Source organism: Brassica napus, unplaced genomic scaffold, assembly GCF_020379485.1.
Source record: "Brassica napus cultivar Da-Ae unplaced genomic scaffold, Da-Ae ScsIHWf_3047;HRSCAF=3847, whole genome shotgun sequence".
NCBI lineage: Eukaryota > Viridiplantae > Streptophyta > Magnoliopsida > Brassicales > Brassicaceae > Brassica > Brassica napus.
Genome location: NW_026016287.1, coordinates 1 through 16,356, shown reverse-complemented (window position 1 = coordinate 16,356; position 16,356 = coordinate 1). Strand labels below are relative to the sequence as shown.

Here is a 16,356-nt window from a genome sequence, read left to right as displayed (position 1 = left end):
TTCTGCTACAGTTTACTTAATTCTAACTAGTTAATTAGTGTCCCTATAGTTTGTTTCTTTTTAACCACGTATTTTAATTAATTTTCCACGCATTTTTGCCACATGTTTGTTTCTTTGTAATTAGTTTACAATATATTATTTCTTTTAACCATAAATTTATTTAATAATGACAAATCTATTTAGTAACTGTATATTTGTTTCCTTATGGTCATAGATTTATTTGAGTGATTTTAGTAAGTTTTCTTCCATGAGGGTTAGTTTAGTAATGTTGTTGTGAATTTATTTATAGGATAATTTGGAAAATAAAAAGGTTCCAGCCATGTGCGAGTATACTACTTAATAAACAGACCAAACTGTTGATATTTAAAAAATGCTCTGTATTATTGAAACGCATGAAGAATTGTTCTAGACTAAAACTAAAAGGAATTAGAGAAACAAAGATAAAACGTTATCAGAAAAAAACCAACGACAGTCTTATTTTGGAGCATAACACATGACTCTAAGAAGAGTGAGATCATTCACTTGAGAGGGATAAACCTGGAGGAATTGGTGGCACCAACACCAGGCCTACCATGCTTAACAGGCTTATATGAGATTGAAAACTCAGCCAAGTAATGACCAATCATCTCAGGCTTGACTTCGACTTGGTTAAATGTCTTTCCATTGTATACACCAATGATGCTTCCAATCATTTCTGGCACTATGATCATGTTCCTTAAGTGAGTTCTCACTGCTTCTGGCTTTTCACCAGCTGGTGCATCCCTTTTCTGCTCAAAAAGTCATAATGTCTAGTGTTTAGAGCCATTTGGTTGCAACTTGCAAAGTGCAAAAAGGTAAAAATGTATAAAAAAGCAAGTATGAACATATATGCACATTAATTGAGATACAAGTTACAATGACCATGAAGATACTTAGATACACAATCTGACACATGGACTCTCTCTCTTGTTGTTAACGATCAAATTAAAAAGGGACTAGTGATGGGAATAATTAGAGTTTTACTGCTTTTCGCAATTTCTTGATCAAAGCCATAGGCTTTCTCGTCAACCCTCTAGAGAACCTATCAAGACAAATTACATACAAAACCGATTAGTTTCATATATAATCAAGAGACAAAATATTAGAACACACGAGACAAAGCAGACCTTCTGCGAATACGGGAACTGAAGAGCTTGACAAGATCATCAGTAGACATGTCGAGAAGAGCATCGAGATCGACTCCTCTGAAGGCAAACTTCTTGAACGTTCTCTTTTCACGATCCCAGCCTTAGCAGCCTCATCCGCCTACATATTCCCATGACGAGAAGTTACAAATCTAAACACAAGAATACTATAAAGACACAGAGATCGAGGAGTACTAACCATTTCTTCAGATTGTTGAAACCCTAAAAATCAAGTAAGCCTAAAAATAGTGTCTGCGCAAGCAAGCGACAAACAACTTAACGTCAGCACGTAAGCACCAATATATACTTTGGAGTAACCCTACAATAATTTTCATTAGGTGCAACGAATATTCTTTTTTAATCTTTATCGGGGCCCCTTCTCCGGAAATTTGGACCTCCAAAATCAAATAAACAAACACAACTAGCTAAGTCAAAATATAAATGAGAAAAAGTAGCTAAACTATAACTGTATATAGTCTGTCAAGTTATCAACCATAGATGATTGACCGAGAGAAGCAAACCAATACGGTTTTCATGTATTCTTTACTTTTTTTTGTGGGTTTATATACTGGATTATATATTAATTACTCCTTTTTTTTTTGATCAAACTAAACTTGCATTAATTTTAAATGTGTTTACACTCCAACAAAGGAGAGTACAAAAGGGCTATTGACAGCCAAACAAACAACAACAACAACATAAGGGATAGAATGGGACAGAATGGCGACACAAATCAACAGAGGAGCCATATGAAATCGTACCACAACAACATCATAAGCTTCTTTAAAGACCGCATCTAGTGTAACCCGTAGGACAACACACACTGCACCATACGCAGAGAAGAGCATTCGATGGGAGGAAGATCCTTGCAATACCAACGAAACTTGTTCATCCAATTTACTCCATATAGGAAGAAATATTAGGAAAAAAGACTGATTCAAACGAGGGACAAGCGGGAAATTAAAACCCGCCACATCCATATTCATCGGGATAAAGATGACAATGAATTTCTCTTCTACCTGCCACCAACACCAAGAAGAGAGATACACAAACACAACACCAACATCCGGAATGAAACCCATAAGAGAACTGCATACTGCAGACGCTCGCGCCAAGGCGATATAAATGCTACTAAAGGTCACAAGGTAGAACCAAATGAGACTAAGCCCATCGGTATATCACCAGCTAAGATCATGAACCTCAATTCCAACATCACCCATACAGATAGCTGTCTAAACCATTTTACAGTAGCAGAATAAATAGTAAATAAAGAACTATGATGAGCATGAAGGACCTTACAAGGACGACTGGTATGGAGGTCGAAACACCCAAATAGAGACCTGTATATCACAGGAAAATGGAGCCAGTAGGCGAAAGAAGTGTCATCGACACACCCAAATAGATACCTGTATACCACAGGAGAAAGGAGCCCGTAGGCGAAGGAAGTGTCGCTAGCAGACACCGGGAGACCACCACCACCACTTTTCTTTGTTGCCATCCTAGATGGAGGCTTTAGAGTTAAGATATGGGTAAGAACTTGAAGAGATGGTATGAATGGCCGAAGAACAGTGATGATTCCACAAACACGAACCAAAAGATTTGGATATAAACTTTTAGAACCAAATCTTGTGGCACCAAAGAACACAAAGAAACAACACCACCACTGGCCAGATTTGGAAATCGAGTTTCCAGATTCTGAATATACGCTTGAGAGAGGGTGAATGGTGTGTTAAAGTGCAGGTGAACAACGAGGCGGAATGAAGCGTCGGGAGGATCCGGTGGTTCTGGCCGGGAGAGAGCTTGGAACGGCACCCGAGAAAACAAACACCGCGGCGAATCTGGTGGTTCGTGCGGAGTGAGAGCTTGCGCAAGAGACGACGAACACGGTTGCGGAGAGAGAGCTTCGAACGGCACCAGAGAAGGCAGAGACGGCGGCGGATCTGGAGGAGGGCGGGGTCGCAACGGAGGAGACGAGGGCCGGAGTGATGAAAGACGGGGCACCATCACCATCGGAGCCATGGGAGAGCTGCTTCAGAGTGTTGGAGGCTGGAGAACTGGATTGAACCTGAAAAGAAATCCATGGAGGAGGCCACCTAGGGAAGAGCGTCAGAGAGAGAAACCTTTAGGGCGAACTGAAGATATATTAATTACTCCTAAATCTTTAATTTCTTCTGCAATACATTTTACTGATTATTGAAAAAAAAAACATTTTACTGATTTTCTACAAACACATAACTGAGAAATTAGACTTTAGTATCAGTATATATATATATTCGTAACATTTTTACTGAAACATGTCATAAATAAGTAACTCAATCCATTAAAAAGGTATATCAAATACAAAGAAATGTGTATGTATGAAACATACAAATATAACAGAATACAAGCATATGTGTATCAAAAAGGAAAAAGAAGAATAGCTACAAGATCAAACAACAAAGATATGGTTCACTAAGGAAACCGACGATGAGATAGACAGACAGAAGTGTATGTAATATAAGATAATGGGGGTGGGACTTCATCTAGTTCAATAGGCTCAGTGAGTTCCAGGAACTTTGGAAATTCCGGCAACTTGGGAACTTCAGGCTTTGGTAGCTCTGGTTTTGGAATCTCTGGAACTTTCGGTACATCAGGTTTTGGAACCTCTGGAATGGTTGGCAACTCAGGTTTCTGAATCTCCGGCAACTTAGGAGCCTCAGGCTTTGGAATCTCCGGCATTTTTGGTAGTTCCGGCTTCTTAATCTCTGGCACCTTTGTCAACTCGGGTTTTGGAATCTCAGGCACCTTTGGTAGCTCCGGCTTAGGAATCTCTGGCACCTTTGGTAACTCAGGCTTAGGAATTTCAGGCACCTTTGGTAACTCAGGCTTTGGAATCTCTGGTACCTTTGGCATCTCGGGTTTAGGAACCTCTGGCAACTTAGGAGCCTCAAGCTTCGGAGTCTCCGGCATCTTTGGTAGTTCTTAATCTCTGGTACCTTTGGCAACTCAGGCTTTGGAACTTCAGGCACCTTTGGTAACTCGGGCTTAGGAATCTCCGGCACCTTGGTAACTCTGGCTTTGGAATCTCTGGTACCTTTGGCATCTCGGGTTAGGAACCTCTGGAAACTTAGGAGCCTCAGGCTTCGGAGTCTCCGGCATCTTTGGTAGTTCAGGCTTCTTAATCTCTGGTACCTTTGGCAACTCAGGCTTTGGAATTTCAGGCACCTTTGGCATCTCGGGCTTAGGAATCTCTGGTACCTTTGGTAACTCGGGCTTAGGAACCTCTGGTACCTTTGGAGCCTCAGTCTTCGGAGTCTCCATCAACTTAGGCACCTCAGCCTTTGGAACCTCTGGCATCTTTGGCAACTCAGGCTTAGGAATCTCCGGGAACTTAGGCAACTCAGGCTTCGGAATCTCTGGCATTTTTGGTAGCTCAGGCTTTGGGAACTCAGGTAACTTAGGCAGCTCTGGTTTAGGGAGCTCTGGCAACTTGGGAACTTCGAATTTCGGTAGCTCTGGATGAGGTAGTTCAGGCAATTTTGGTATCTCAGGTTTAGGAATCTCCTCCAGTAGCCTGCGAGCTCCGACTGAAACCGGATCAGCGAGAAATGCAATAAGACAGATGATTAGAAGTGGTGATGAGAGGAGAATAGCAAAGAGACTCTTCTTCATCCGTGCCATGTCTGCTTCCTTGACAAGTTTTGCCTTCTTTGTGTGTGCTTCTTTTGCTTTGTTGTGTTTTCTTGTTTGTTTGTTTGTGATGATGAGTTTTGGTCTCTGATGCGGATGGCTATTTAAAGGTGTTTTGAGGAAGAATAAAGATATGGTGTTGGTGGGAAAAATCTGTACAGATTTTTAAATAAAAAAAGTTCGTTTAACCTCTCTATCTGTATATCTACATTGTCATTTTCAATCTAATTGAATTTTAGGTCCTATATTGTTTACGTGTAAATGTTTAATTAAATTTTATAAACTCGAATAACCCAATCTTGAAAATAGTCATCAATTATACAAAGTTTATTAAGAAAATATTAGAAAATCAAGATTGAGGCTTGATCAATTGTATGTCTTAGAATTTTCTATTCAGTTGTGTTGATTCTGATTAGTCAAAACTAGTTCCAAGATGAATTTATTGCACGTAAATTTGGTAATTTTTGCTAGTATGAAAACGCCATTAAAAAAAAGAGGTTTAGGTGTTGGTTGGTAAACGACTTAGATCCTTTTCGTTGTGCGCAAGTTAATCGTTCGTCTGAATATAGTAAATTTTTAGGAACCATTTTTTTTACCTAAGAATGCGGTTTTAATAATTAACGTCAAATTTATCATGAGGTTAAACGGTAAGATTGGAGCTAGTGGTGGTAAGACTGTGTTAATAGCCACACATCACCCTCTATTTCTTTTTCTTCCCACACAGTTTTTTTTCCAATAAAACAAGAACTATTAGAGATCAGATAAGAGTTATAGACGATCAGTAATAGAGATAGAGATCGTTTGAAACAATGGATGAAGAGTATGATGTGATTGTTCTTGGCACTGGTCTCAAGGAGTGTATCCTTAGTGGTCTTCTCTCTGTCGATGGCCTCAAGGTATTCTTGATATCCTTGAGCTTGTTTCTGTGCATCACATTCATATAAAGATTAGTTTTTACGCTTAGCTATGGTTTTTGTTTTAGCTAGTTATGAATTTGACATGTCATATCAATAGTATGATTGACATCACATGATGTCATATCTTGTTTTGTCATACATTGTCATTAACGATGAAATAGCATGATCCAACCATAACTTTTTGACGTTGTTCAAAACCTAATTCATACGGATGTATATAGGTACTGCATATGGATAGAAACGACTATTATGGAGGAGAGTCATCCTCTCTTAACCTCACTCAGCTATGGAAGCGTTTCAGGGGAAGTGACACTCCGCAGAAAATCTTGGTGCAATCAGAGAATACAATGTCGACATGATCCCAAAGGTACTTAATTATATCAAAATACAAAAATATTTCTATGAATTTATATAAGAATCGATTAATAAAAAATATGGTTTCTTGAATTGCAGTTCATAATGGCTAATGGAACCCTTGTTCAAACCCTAATTCACACTGATGTCACCAAGTATCTTAACTTCAAAGCCGTTGATGGTAGCTTCGTCTACAAGAAGGGCAAGGTAGTAACTAAGTCTATTTTATCTTTTAAAAACAAGTTATTTACTCTGTGATTTTGATCATCCATGACAGATCTATAAAGTCCCAGCCACTGATGTGGAAGCCCTAAAATCGCCATTGATGGGTCTGTTCGAAAAACGACGTGCAAGAAAGTTCTTTATCTATGTGCAAGACTACGATGAGAAAGATCCTAAGTCTCACGAAGGACTTGACCTTAGCAAAGTCACAGCTAGAGAGATTATCTCGTATGTAGATCCTATGTTTCTTCCATTTCAAGTCATTACATCATAGTTTCTTACGTTACACGCTTTGTCGCTGTTTTTCTCTTCCCAATAGGAAATGGACTTGAAGACGATACAATCGACTTCATCGGCCATGCCTTGGCGCTTCACAATGACGATGGCTACTTGGATCAACCAGCCATGGATTTTGTTATGAGAATCAAGGTGAAGTGTTTACTTTCTTCCTCCACAAGGCAATGTTCTGATCTCAATCTCATTTTTGGTTATGTGGTAAAGCTCTACGCAGAATCTTTGGCTCGTTTCCAAGGAGGATCTCCTTACATCTACCCACTGTATGGTCTAGGAGAGTTGCCACAGGCTTTTGCGCGTTTGAGTGCTGTTTATGGTGGGACTTACATGCTAAACAAGCCTGAATGCAAGGTTACACACGGTCAATTAATTGGTGATTGTTCTTAAAAGATGGTTAGAAGTTCATGAATCTCTAACATTATGCCTAACAGGTTGAGTTTGATAGCTCCGGAAAAGCTATTGGTGTAACTTCTGCGGGAGAAACTGCTAAATGCAAGAAAGGTGTGTGTGATCCTTCTTACTTGTCTGACAAGGTAACCCTAAACCCATTTCACCTACAAAGGTTACTTGTTACGGGTCTAAGACGGTTCCCTTCTATTATAGGTTAAGAAAGTTGGGAAAGTGAATAGAGCGGTGTGTATAATGAGCCATCCTATTCCAGAAACCAACGATGCTCACTCGGTCCAAATCATTCTTCCTCAGAAGCAACTCGGCCGCAAATCAGACATGTAAGAGATCATAATCAGATAGCACATTTAATTATAGAACATTACGACTAGCTTCTACTTTGAAAAAAATGAAGATGAATCTACGAGATTCTGGATTTTGTAGGTACTTGTTCTGTTGCTCATACGCCCACAACGTTGCACCAAAAGGCAAATACATAGCTTTTGTCTCTGCAGAAGCTGAAACTGATAGTCCAGAAGAAGAGCTTAAACCTGGAATCGAATTACTTGGACCTATAGATGAGATCTTCTACCATTCTTATGACACATACGTTCCAACCAATAAGCAAGAAGAAGATAACTGCTTCATATCTGGTGTAAGTGAATATCATAGTACATCATATTATCTAATAAGTAATTTTCATCTCTGTTTTATTTTCTTGATGTTTCTTTGTTTTATTATCAGACTTATGATGCAACAACACATTTCGAGAGTACAGTCGAGGATGTACTAGAGATGTACACCAAGATCACTGGAAAGGTATAAACACTCATCACTATGTTTCTTGGTTCAGAAGTAAATACAACAGTTTGAATACTGAGTTTTTTTTCTTTTTTTTTGCAGACTCTTGATTTGTCTGTGGATTTGAGTGCTGCGAGTGCTACTGCAGAAACTTGATAGTTTTTCTTTTGTTATTTCATTCATTTTATTTGTTCCTGCTGGGATTTTTTGACTAAAATAAAATATATTTATATATTTATATTCTAAAATATGAAAACTCCATCCTAATAGTTTATATATTTACATATTTGTTATTGCATTTCAATAATTATCCATTTAGAAATTTTTAAAAATTATTGTAGTAGAATTTATTTTGGGATATCCACCAATATTATATTTTATATGTTATTTTATTATTTATTGAGATACTTTCTTAAGTAGTATCTTCCTAGTCACTATACTCCCGATATTCTCTTTTTGACTTGGGATGCAAAAACGTGTTGGTAAAGTAAACTTCACCTCCAAGAGAAATCGACTTGCAATCAATTAAAATATTATATATATATATATATATGTTGGGCAACTTTTTTTATCCAGATAATTCATCACTTATTCATTGCCCAAAATCTTCCAAAATGCCTAGAAAACGACACGAGGTGAAATTATATCTGTGTCTACGAGATGCTCTTTAACGAAGTTAATTTGAGTGATTTGTTTGTGTTTTTCTCTGTTTGTGCAGAAAGATCCTCTTCTTCTTCTTCCTCCTCCTCCTCTAGCTCGTCTCCTCGAACTAGTAACTTCCTTATATAATCCATTTTTTTTTGGATGTATCTCTCTTACGTTGCAAGAGAATAACTGGTTTAGGGTTTAGTAAATCCCTTAATCCCTTTTTTTTGCATGTGTATTATGAAATGTTTTGTTCCTTATTTGTGTAGAAAGCTCTCCATCTCGCCCTCGTGCATCATCTTCAAGCAGGCGCTCTACTAGTAGTAGTAGTGGTAAATTTCATTCTCGTCAATAGATCTCTTAGAGAGAGTAATTAAGTGTGATCGTTGTTAATGATAAAATTAATAAAATATCTCAACTAGAACTATATATTTCTATTGTAAATCTAGCAATCAAGTTTGTATGTTATGATCAAACGTTTATCAAGGAAGTCACAGTAATAGTAGTGAAACGTGCAAGTACATATGGATATTTACAAGTATTTTTTATCTTTTTTAGGTTTTTAAATTGTGTATATGTAATTTAATCTAGATGTCTTTTGTTATTGTTGGTTGTGCAGGCAGATCTTCTCCTCGCCCTCGATCAACAGCTTCACACAGCCCATCTATTCATACTGGTAACTAAATTTTCTGTTTGGGTTGTATTTCTTTGGACTGTGGAGATAGAAGTTTTAGAAGTAGTACTTCTCAAATTTTGTGTGTTTAGGCAAATGATAGCTTGCAAGTCGCGATGATTATCCTCTCTAGTTGTTTAGTTTTATTATAAATACAACGATGTCATTTTTTCCCTTGGTTCCAGTTATCAGCATGTTCGTTTTCCGCATAAGTCATTTACACATTTCAATGTGAGATTTATAGTTACCTTTTTCTTGGTTGTCCAGAAAGATCTTCTCCACGTCCTTCAAGCTACAGTTCACCTCCTAAGACTGGTAACTTATATGATTTAATTGTTTTATTATGTAATATATGGTTTTCTTGGTCGTTCATCGTTATAATTTTTTTCTCTTATTGTTTAGTTCTATTATGTAATATATGCACTTTTTAATGTGAGAATATTTGTAATGTTTTTGGTTACTGGTTGCTTAGAAAGATCTACTCCACGCACTGCAGGCTACACTCCATCTCCTCAGACTGGTAATATTTCGTAGTATGTAGCCATATCTCTCGAAAATCATTTGAGATTAGTTGCGAGAGATTATCTATTCGGTTTATCAGTTATTTTGTTTAATGAACTTTATAGGTTCTTTTAGTTCTTGTTATGTTAGCGTTTTTCTTCGTGGATTTCAGCTAGTCATGACTCCCACTCGAGCGAAAATACTAGTAACGATCATGGCTTCTTCTCGAGGGGACGTAGTAGTAGTAGTGATGATGATTATGACTTCTTCCGGAGGAGACGTAGAAGTAGTAGTGATGACGAAGGTATGCGCTTTAACTTTCCTTTCGGATGCTTTTAAACAATTTCATTTTAGATGATGGTTTGGTTACGTTCGCCTTGCTTACGGTACGTCATTTTTATTTCTTTTCAAATTAGGGATGTTTTCTGGTTTCATAGACGAAATTAAGGATGCTATAGAAAACTACCGAACCTCTAAGAAAGACCCTGTAGCAGCAGCAGCCGAAGTTGCAAGTACCAGTGGTTCTATTGCATGTGTCACTCAAGCCAAAGCTTTCCAAGATGTAAGTAATAACCACTTTATATGCATTGCATCTATCTATTCTATTAAAACATTCCTATTGATATATGTGTGGTCAAACTATTTTAATACATTATTAAAATCTCTTACTAATTATTTAAGAAAAATGTTATACAAATAAAAAGACAAACATGACTAAAAACACAAATATAAAAATTAAATTTCTAAAAAATATAAAACAAAAAATATACCCCCATAATTTAGTTGTGTATTATAACTTCAGAAACTTAGGATGCATGTGGCTTATAATATATTTGCATTAGGTTTGGTTTGTTTATTCAAAATTAACAAAAAAGCTAGACTTGGAAATGATATTTGGTTACGTTCTTCTATTATCTATTGTCGAATCTTAATATTTATTCAAAGCTTATCTTTGTGTTTTATATGTGTAGTGCCTCGACGAGAATGAAACAGACATTAATAAATGTCAGTCCTTGATGGACATGTGGTGTAAGTGCAAGAAGAGTTCCAAGCTAACCACCTAAAACCATTAATCCTTATTTGCAAGTTACCAAACAGTTCTTGAAATTTGTATTTCTTCATTACTCTGAAGAAGAACCCTCTCATGGTCTTTTATCCTTTCTGTCAATGTTTAGGATCTTGTCTTTTTCTCATTATGTCAATGTTTTTCATTTCCGGGTTTGATGTCAATAAAGAGAATACCATCAATGGCTTAAAAACTATTTAACAAATATAAAGGTCAATTAAGAATAAATGTAAAGTTTGTGTCCTTCAATGCAATTTATCCGCTTCAAAAATCTCTCCGTCGTGAACAAAACCAAAACCTCAAAAAATCTCCGCCGTAGATGATTTCCCGGCGATATCTTCCGTCGTACAAGCTTCGTTTCTCGGCTGCTCGGAGTTTTCGATCAGACGCGGCGCTCGAAGCCATATCCAACGCCCTTGAAGAGAAGTCCCAAACTTGGTGCTATACAATTACCCTTCCTTCTCCGGCGCTTTCTCAGCTCTCTTCGCTCATCTCTACCACTCTCGCCTCCGCCTCCCCTCTCTCATCTTGCCCTTCTCTTCCGTCGTACCCTTCAGTGTCAAAGATCTCTCCTTGGAAGGGTTCGAGAGGTGTTACCTCCTCGATTTCATTCCTCCTAAAGACTTTGTCGCTACAAGAGATTGCGAGTATGTTTATTAACATTTTGTGTTTAAAGTTTAGATCTTTAGAGTTTAATCTTCGATTTCTTTGTGGGGTTTTAGGATTATTTGTTTTGATCATCGAAAGTCAGCAGCTTCAAAGCTCGGCTCGGTGAAGAAGAGGTTTAAGGTTAATGTGGATGTTGACAAGAGTAGCTCAAAGGCTGTGTATGAATACTTCTCGAGTAAACTCGCATCTTCCGAGGTTAGTAAAGGATAATGTAGTAATGATTTAGTAATGACTCTTGCTTTGATTGGTATCTAATGTGAACAGTGTTATGTGCTTTAGGGGGAATCTATCAGTTTGCTAGATGATGAAGATAGAACTCGAGTTGAATCAGTTCTAGATTACATTGAAGATATTGATCTTAGACGATGGAGATTACCGGATATCAAGGCTTTCAGTTTTGGACTAAAGGAGTGGCGCTCAAAGGTTAACTGCATCACGAATCCGCACATGTACGAACAGGTTCGATGCTCTTTTCTAGGCCTGTGAGGTCGGTTAGATCGGGTTATTCGGTTCAGGTAGTTGGGTTTTTGGTTAATTCGGTTTTCGGTTAGTTTGGTTCACCCTAAATCTTAATGTTAACCCATCCGGTTCGGTTAGTTCGATTTTTGAAAAGCAAACCAAAGTTTTAGATTTTGGTTAGATTTTGTTAAAATTTCGTTTAAATTTTGGATAAATGCGGTTAGTTCGGTTATTTCTATGAGTTTGGTTCGAAATTGGTTAGTTTGGTTACTTTGTTTCGGTTTTTTGGTATGGTTGGGTTATTATAAATTTTTTTTTGAATGAAAATCAATTGCGAACCCAAAACAGGAGTTTTTTTAGAAAACCTACCGAATCGAACCAAACTTCTAAACGAACTTACCAAAAATTTTGTTCGGTTTGGTTCAAAATCGCAGGCCTAATTTGTTTCTTGAAATGTTGAGCATGTCCGTATATCATTTCTTAGTGGATCATTTTCATGTCTCTATGTTGTAGCTGTTGAGGATAAGTTCAGAGGACCTCATTGCTAATGGGAGCTCGTATTTTTCTTCCCGGCTTATCGATGCAAAGAGAGTGCTGAAGCAGAACAAAGCTTTCAAGATCAGATTGGGAAGAGGGTTTTACGGAGAATGCATGGTACACCTTTGCATCGAACTCCTCTTGTTTCAAAAAGAATCATTGATTGAGTTGAACTTTTGTTTAATGTTATAGGCAATACGCGCAGATGGTAACCATGAACTAAGCGATGAGCTAGGCAAGCTACTTAGTCTACAAAGTGCTGCAGCTGGTTTGAGGTAAATTTTTTAGTTTTCCTTATGAAGATTTGTGGATAGTTTAGTTAGTAAAGATCTCTTTTGAAAGTAGGCCAATAGGAGCTGTTACGTTCATGCAACGGAACAATCTCAAAATGTGCTTGAGAAGTACTGATGATACAACCGATACATCTGAAGTTGCTAAGGTTTTTTTTTTTCAGAACCTGAGTGTAAGCTCTTTCTGGTATAGCGATTGGCTAGACTTATATGTTTTCAATGTTTTTGGTAAAAGGCTTATGGTGGAGGTGGAACTACTTGTTCAAGCTCGTTCATCATAAGAATGGATGAATATAATGAATGGACTGCAAAGAATCCAACATGAGAGAGAACACACACTCAGTCGTCAGCGAGACCAATCTCAAAGCTCGTGTCTCTGACCTTTTCGCGCAAAGGGCTGATCAAGTTATAACTGGCTGATGAAGGAGAGAAGAACTTGAGTAGCTTTTTTTTCTCTTGAACCGGTTTTGCTACCCTTAACCGACCTTACATTTCGGTTCAGTTTTTGGTTTTTTACGGTTTGTGTTGTATTTTTATTTCGACTACTCGATGTGTTAAAACGATGTCGTTTCCTAAAGCTTCGTGTACATTTTTGTAACCGATCATTTTTTTTATCATCGTCGACGTCGAGAAGCATCACCGCCTAGAACCTTCTCTCTTTCTCTATAAATAGAAACTTTCATACCTTCTAAAACCCTAAACCCTTAATCGGACTAAGACGCATATTCATCGCACCATTTCGTATCTTCCTAACCGAATCAATCGCATCGTGAACTTCACTTCAAACCATGGCTACCGCCGCTCTCCTCCGCTCGATGCGACGCCGCGAAGTCGCTTCCACTCCTTTCTCAGCTTTCAAATGCGTAAGTCTTCACGGATCTGTGGCTCGAGTGAAAAGACTATGTGATCTGAACTTCACTTATTGCAATCTTACCTGATCTGATCAAATTTTTGTTGCAGCTTTCGCGCAGCGAGAGAAAACGTCATCGAACAGCTCTTATCATGCTCAGAATTGGAGAAGCTTCTCAAGAGCATTTAGGTATTCATTGATCTCTCCATCTATTCGCTAACACCAAGATCTCTCGCTGTGTTTCTGCTCAAAAGTTTTTCTTTCTTCTAATTGATTCAGCTCCAAGCCTGCGGGGAATGACGTCATCGGTATTGACTTGGGTACAACTAACTCCTGCGTTGCCGTTATGGAGGGGAAGGTATGAGACTGTTAATTAAATTGTATTACGGTTATATCTCGTTTAAACCGGTTAAGACCTTTTAGTTAAGAGTGTTGGTTACATTGTAACAGAATCATAACGAATAAACAGATTATCATCTTCAGTGAGCTTGAGCTCGATCCCTTTTTGTTTATGTAGAATCCGGTTATATGTGGTTTAAACCGAATATTATTAAATTGTATTACGGTTATATGTGGTTTAAACCGGTTAAGACCTTTTAGTTAGAGTGTTGGTTACATCGTAACAGAATCATAATGAATAAAACAGATTATCATCTTCAGTCAGCTTGAGCTCGATCTCTCTGGATCTAATAACTTTGTGTTTATGTAGAATCCGAAAGTCATTGAGAATGCCGAAGGCGCACGAACCACACCATCAGTTGTAGCATTCACCCCAAAGGAGAGCTTCTCGTCGGCACACCAGCCAAGCGCCAAGCTGTGACCAATCCAACGAACACACTCTTCGGAACAAAGCGTTGATCGGGAGAAAATTCGACGATCCGCAAACGCAGAAAGAGATGAAAATGGTGCCTTACAAGATCGTGCGCGCGCCTAACGGCGACGCGTGGGTTGAAGCCAACGGTCAGCAGTATTCTCCTAGTCAGGTTGGAGCGTTTGTGCTGACGAAGATGAAAGAGACGGCCGAGGCTTACTTGGGGAAGTCTGTTAAGAAGGCTGTTGTGACGGTTCCGGCTTACTTTAATGATGCTCAGAGGCAGGCTACGAAAGATGCTGGTAGAATCGCTGGTTTGGATGTGGAGAGGATTATTAACGAGCCAACGGCTGCTGCGCTTTCGTATGGTATGACTAATAAGGAGGGTTTGATTGCTGTGTTTGATCTTGGTGGTGGGACGTTTGATGTTTCTGTTTTGGAGATTTCTAATGGGGTTTTCGAGGTAAGTGGTTTTGGTTTATCAGGTTTTGTTTGAGGATTGTTCTTGTTAGGCCTGCGGTTCGGATAGTTCGGTTCGGATAGTTCGGTTTGGATAAAATTTTGCCGGATTTAACCGCATTGGTTTGGTTTTCAAAAAGTTTTATCGAAGTTTTCGATTTTACGGTTCGTTCGGTTAATTTTTTGGTTTGTTTAAATTGAATAAAATCCAAAAAGTTCAGTTAATTTTGGTTAGTTTGATTATTTCGGTTCGGATTTTGGTTAGGTAGTTCGGTTCGGAATTTGAACTTTTTTAAAGAAAACCGAACTAACCAATTATCTAGCCGGAAAATGAATTTTTTTAATCGGAAATTTCTGTTTTGCGGTTAGTTCGGTTAAACTTTTTGTTTAAATTGAATAAAATTCGAAAAAATTCGGTTATTCTGGTTCGGATTTATGATAGTTTATTTCGGTTAGTTTGGTTATTTCGATTTTGGTTAGTTCGTTCGGAATTTCAGATAATATTGGTACTGTTTGAATTTTGTCATTTTAGAAAACCGAACTAACCGATTACTTTGCCGGAAAATTGATTTTTTTTGTTACCGAACTTTCCAACCAAAATAATCGGCAAGTTTGGTTCGGTTAAAAATCTCAGCCGTAGTTATTAAAATTGATTTTCTCTTTTCAGGTGTGAAAGCCACAAATGGTGATACCTTCTTGGGAGAGAGGATTTTGATAATGCTCTGTTAGACTTCTTGGTAAATGAGTTCAAGACCAGTGAGGGTATCGACCTCGCAAAAGGACAGACTCGCTCTGCAGAGGCTTCGAGAAGCTGCTGAGAAGGCCAAGATTGAGCTATCTCAAAACTTCTCAAACCGAAATCAATCTGCCATTTATCACAGCTGATGCATCTGGAGCAAAGCATTTCAACATCACCCTAACAAGGTCAAAGTTCGAAACTCTGGTGAACAACTTGATCGAGAGGACCCGTGACCCTTGCAAGAACTGTCTCAAGGATGCTGGTATAAGTGCTAAGGAAGTTGATGAGGTTCTTCTCGTTGGAGGAATGACACGTGTTCCTAAGGTACAGAGTGTTGTGCGGAGATCTTTGGGAAGACTCCTAGCAAAGGTGTTAACCCTGATGAGGCTGTTGCTATGGGAGCTGCGCTTCAAGGTGGTATCCTCCGTGGTGATGTTAAAGAGTTGCTGCTTCTAGATGTGACGCCTCTGTCGCTTGGTATTGAAACACTTGGTGGTGTCTTTACAAGGTTGATTGGCCGAAACACAACCATCCCCACGAAGAAGAGTCAGGTATGCTTGCAAAGTCATTCCTCATTGCAATGATTCCTACATTGGTTACACTCTTATAAGTTAAGTCTCAATTTGATTCGCTGTGTCTTGAAGGTGTTTTCAACTGCAGCAGACAATCAGACACAAGTTGGGATCAAAGTGCTTCAAGGAGAGCGTGAGATGGCATCAGACAACAAGCTCTTGGAGAATTCGATCTAGTGGGCATTCCACCATCACCAAGAGGCATCCCTCAGAATAGAATCATAAACATCTCGACACGATGCGAACGGATTGTCACTGTCTCTGCCAAGGACAAGCCG

The 16,356-nt window shown here is 38.4% G+C and overlaps 2 protein-coding genes and 4 pseudogenes across 2 annotated transcripts; 4 read left to right on the top strand and 2 right to left on the bottom strand.

The window, feature by feature from the left end:
- Positions 1-459: 459 nt before the first annotated feature.
- On the bottom strand, positions 460-1,272 carry LOC125602942 (40S ribosomal protein S15-4-like). Its single transcript, XM_048774278.1, has 3 exons — positions 1,146-1,272; positions 1,003-1,060; positions 460-767 (listed from the first exon to the last, which is right to left on the bottom strand). Exons 1-3 carry the CDS (start codon positions 1,193-1,195, stop codon positions 519-521), a joined length of 357 nt encoding a protein of 118 aa, XP_048630235.1. The 5' UTR covers positions 1,196-1,272; the 3' UTR covers positions 460-518.
- A 2,264-nt stretch (positions 1,273-3,536) lies between these two features.
- LOC125602941 lies at positions 3,537-4,904 on the bottom strand (annotated as a pseudogene).
- Positions 4,905-5,573: 669 nt separating this feature from the next.
- LOC125602940 lies at positions 5,574-8,085 on the top strand (annotated as a pseudogene).
- Positions 8,086-8,273: 188 nt separating this feature from the next.
- LOC125602938 (suppressor protein SRP40-like) lies at positions 8,274-10,891 on the top strand. The gene is made up of 9 exons (XM_048774277.1): positions 8,274-8,289; positions 8,526-8,579; positions 8,722-8,784; positions 9,072-9,128; positions 9,393-9,440; positions 9,598-9,645; positions 9,799-9,930; positions 10,043-10,188; positions 10,598-10,891. Exons 1-9 carry the CDS (start codon positions 8,274-8,276, stop codon positions 10,688-10,690), a joined length of 657 nt encoding a protein of 218 aa, XP_048630234.1. The 3' UTR covers positions 10,691-10,891.
- A 34-nt stretch (positions 10,892-10,925) lies between these two features.
- LOC125602939 lies at positions 10,926-12,981 on the top strand (annotated as a pseudogene).
- A 454-nt stretch (positions 12,982-13,435) lies between these two features.
- On the top strand, positions 13,436-16,335 carry LOC125602937 (annotated as a pseudogene).
- Positions 16,336-16,356: the final 21 nt, after the last annotated feature.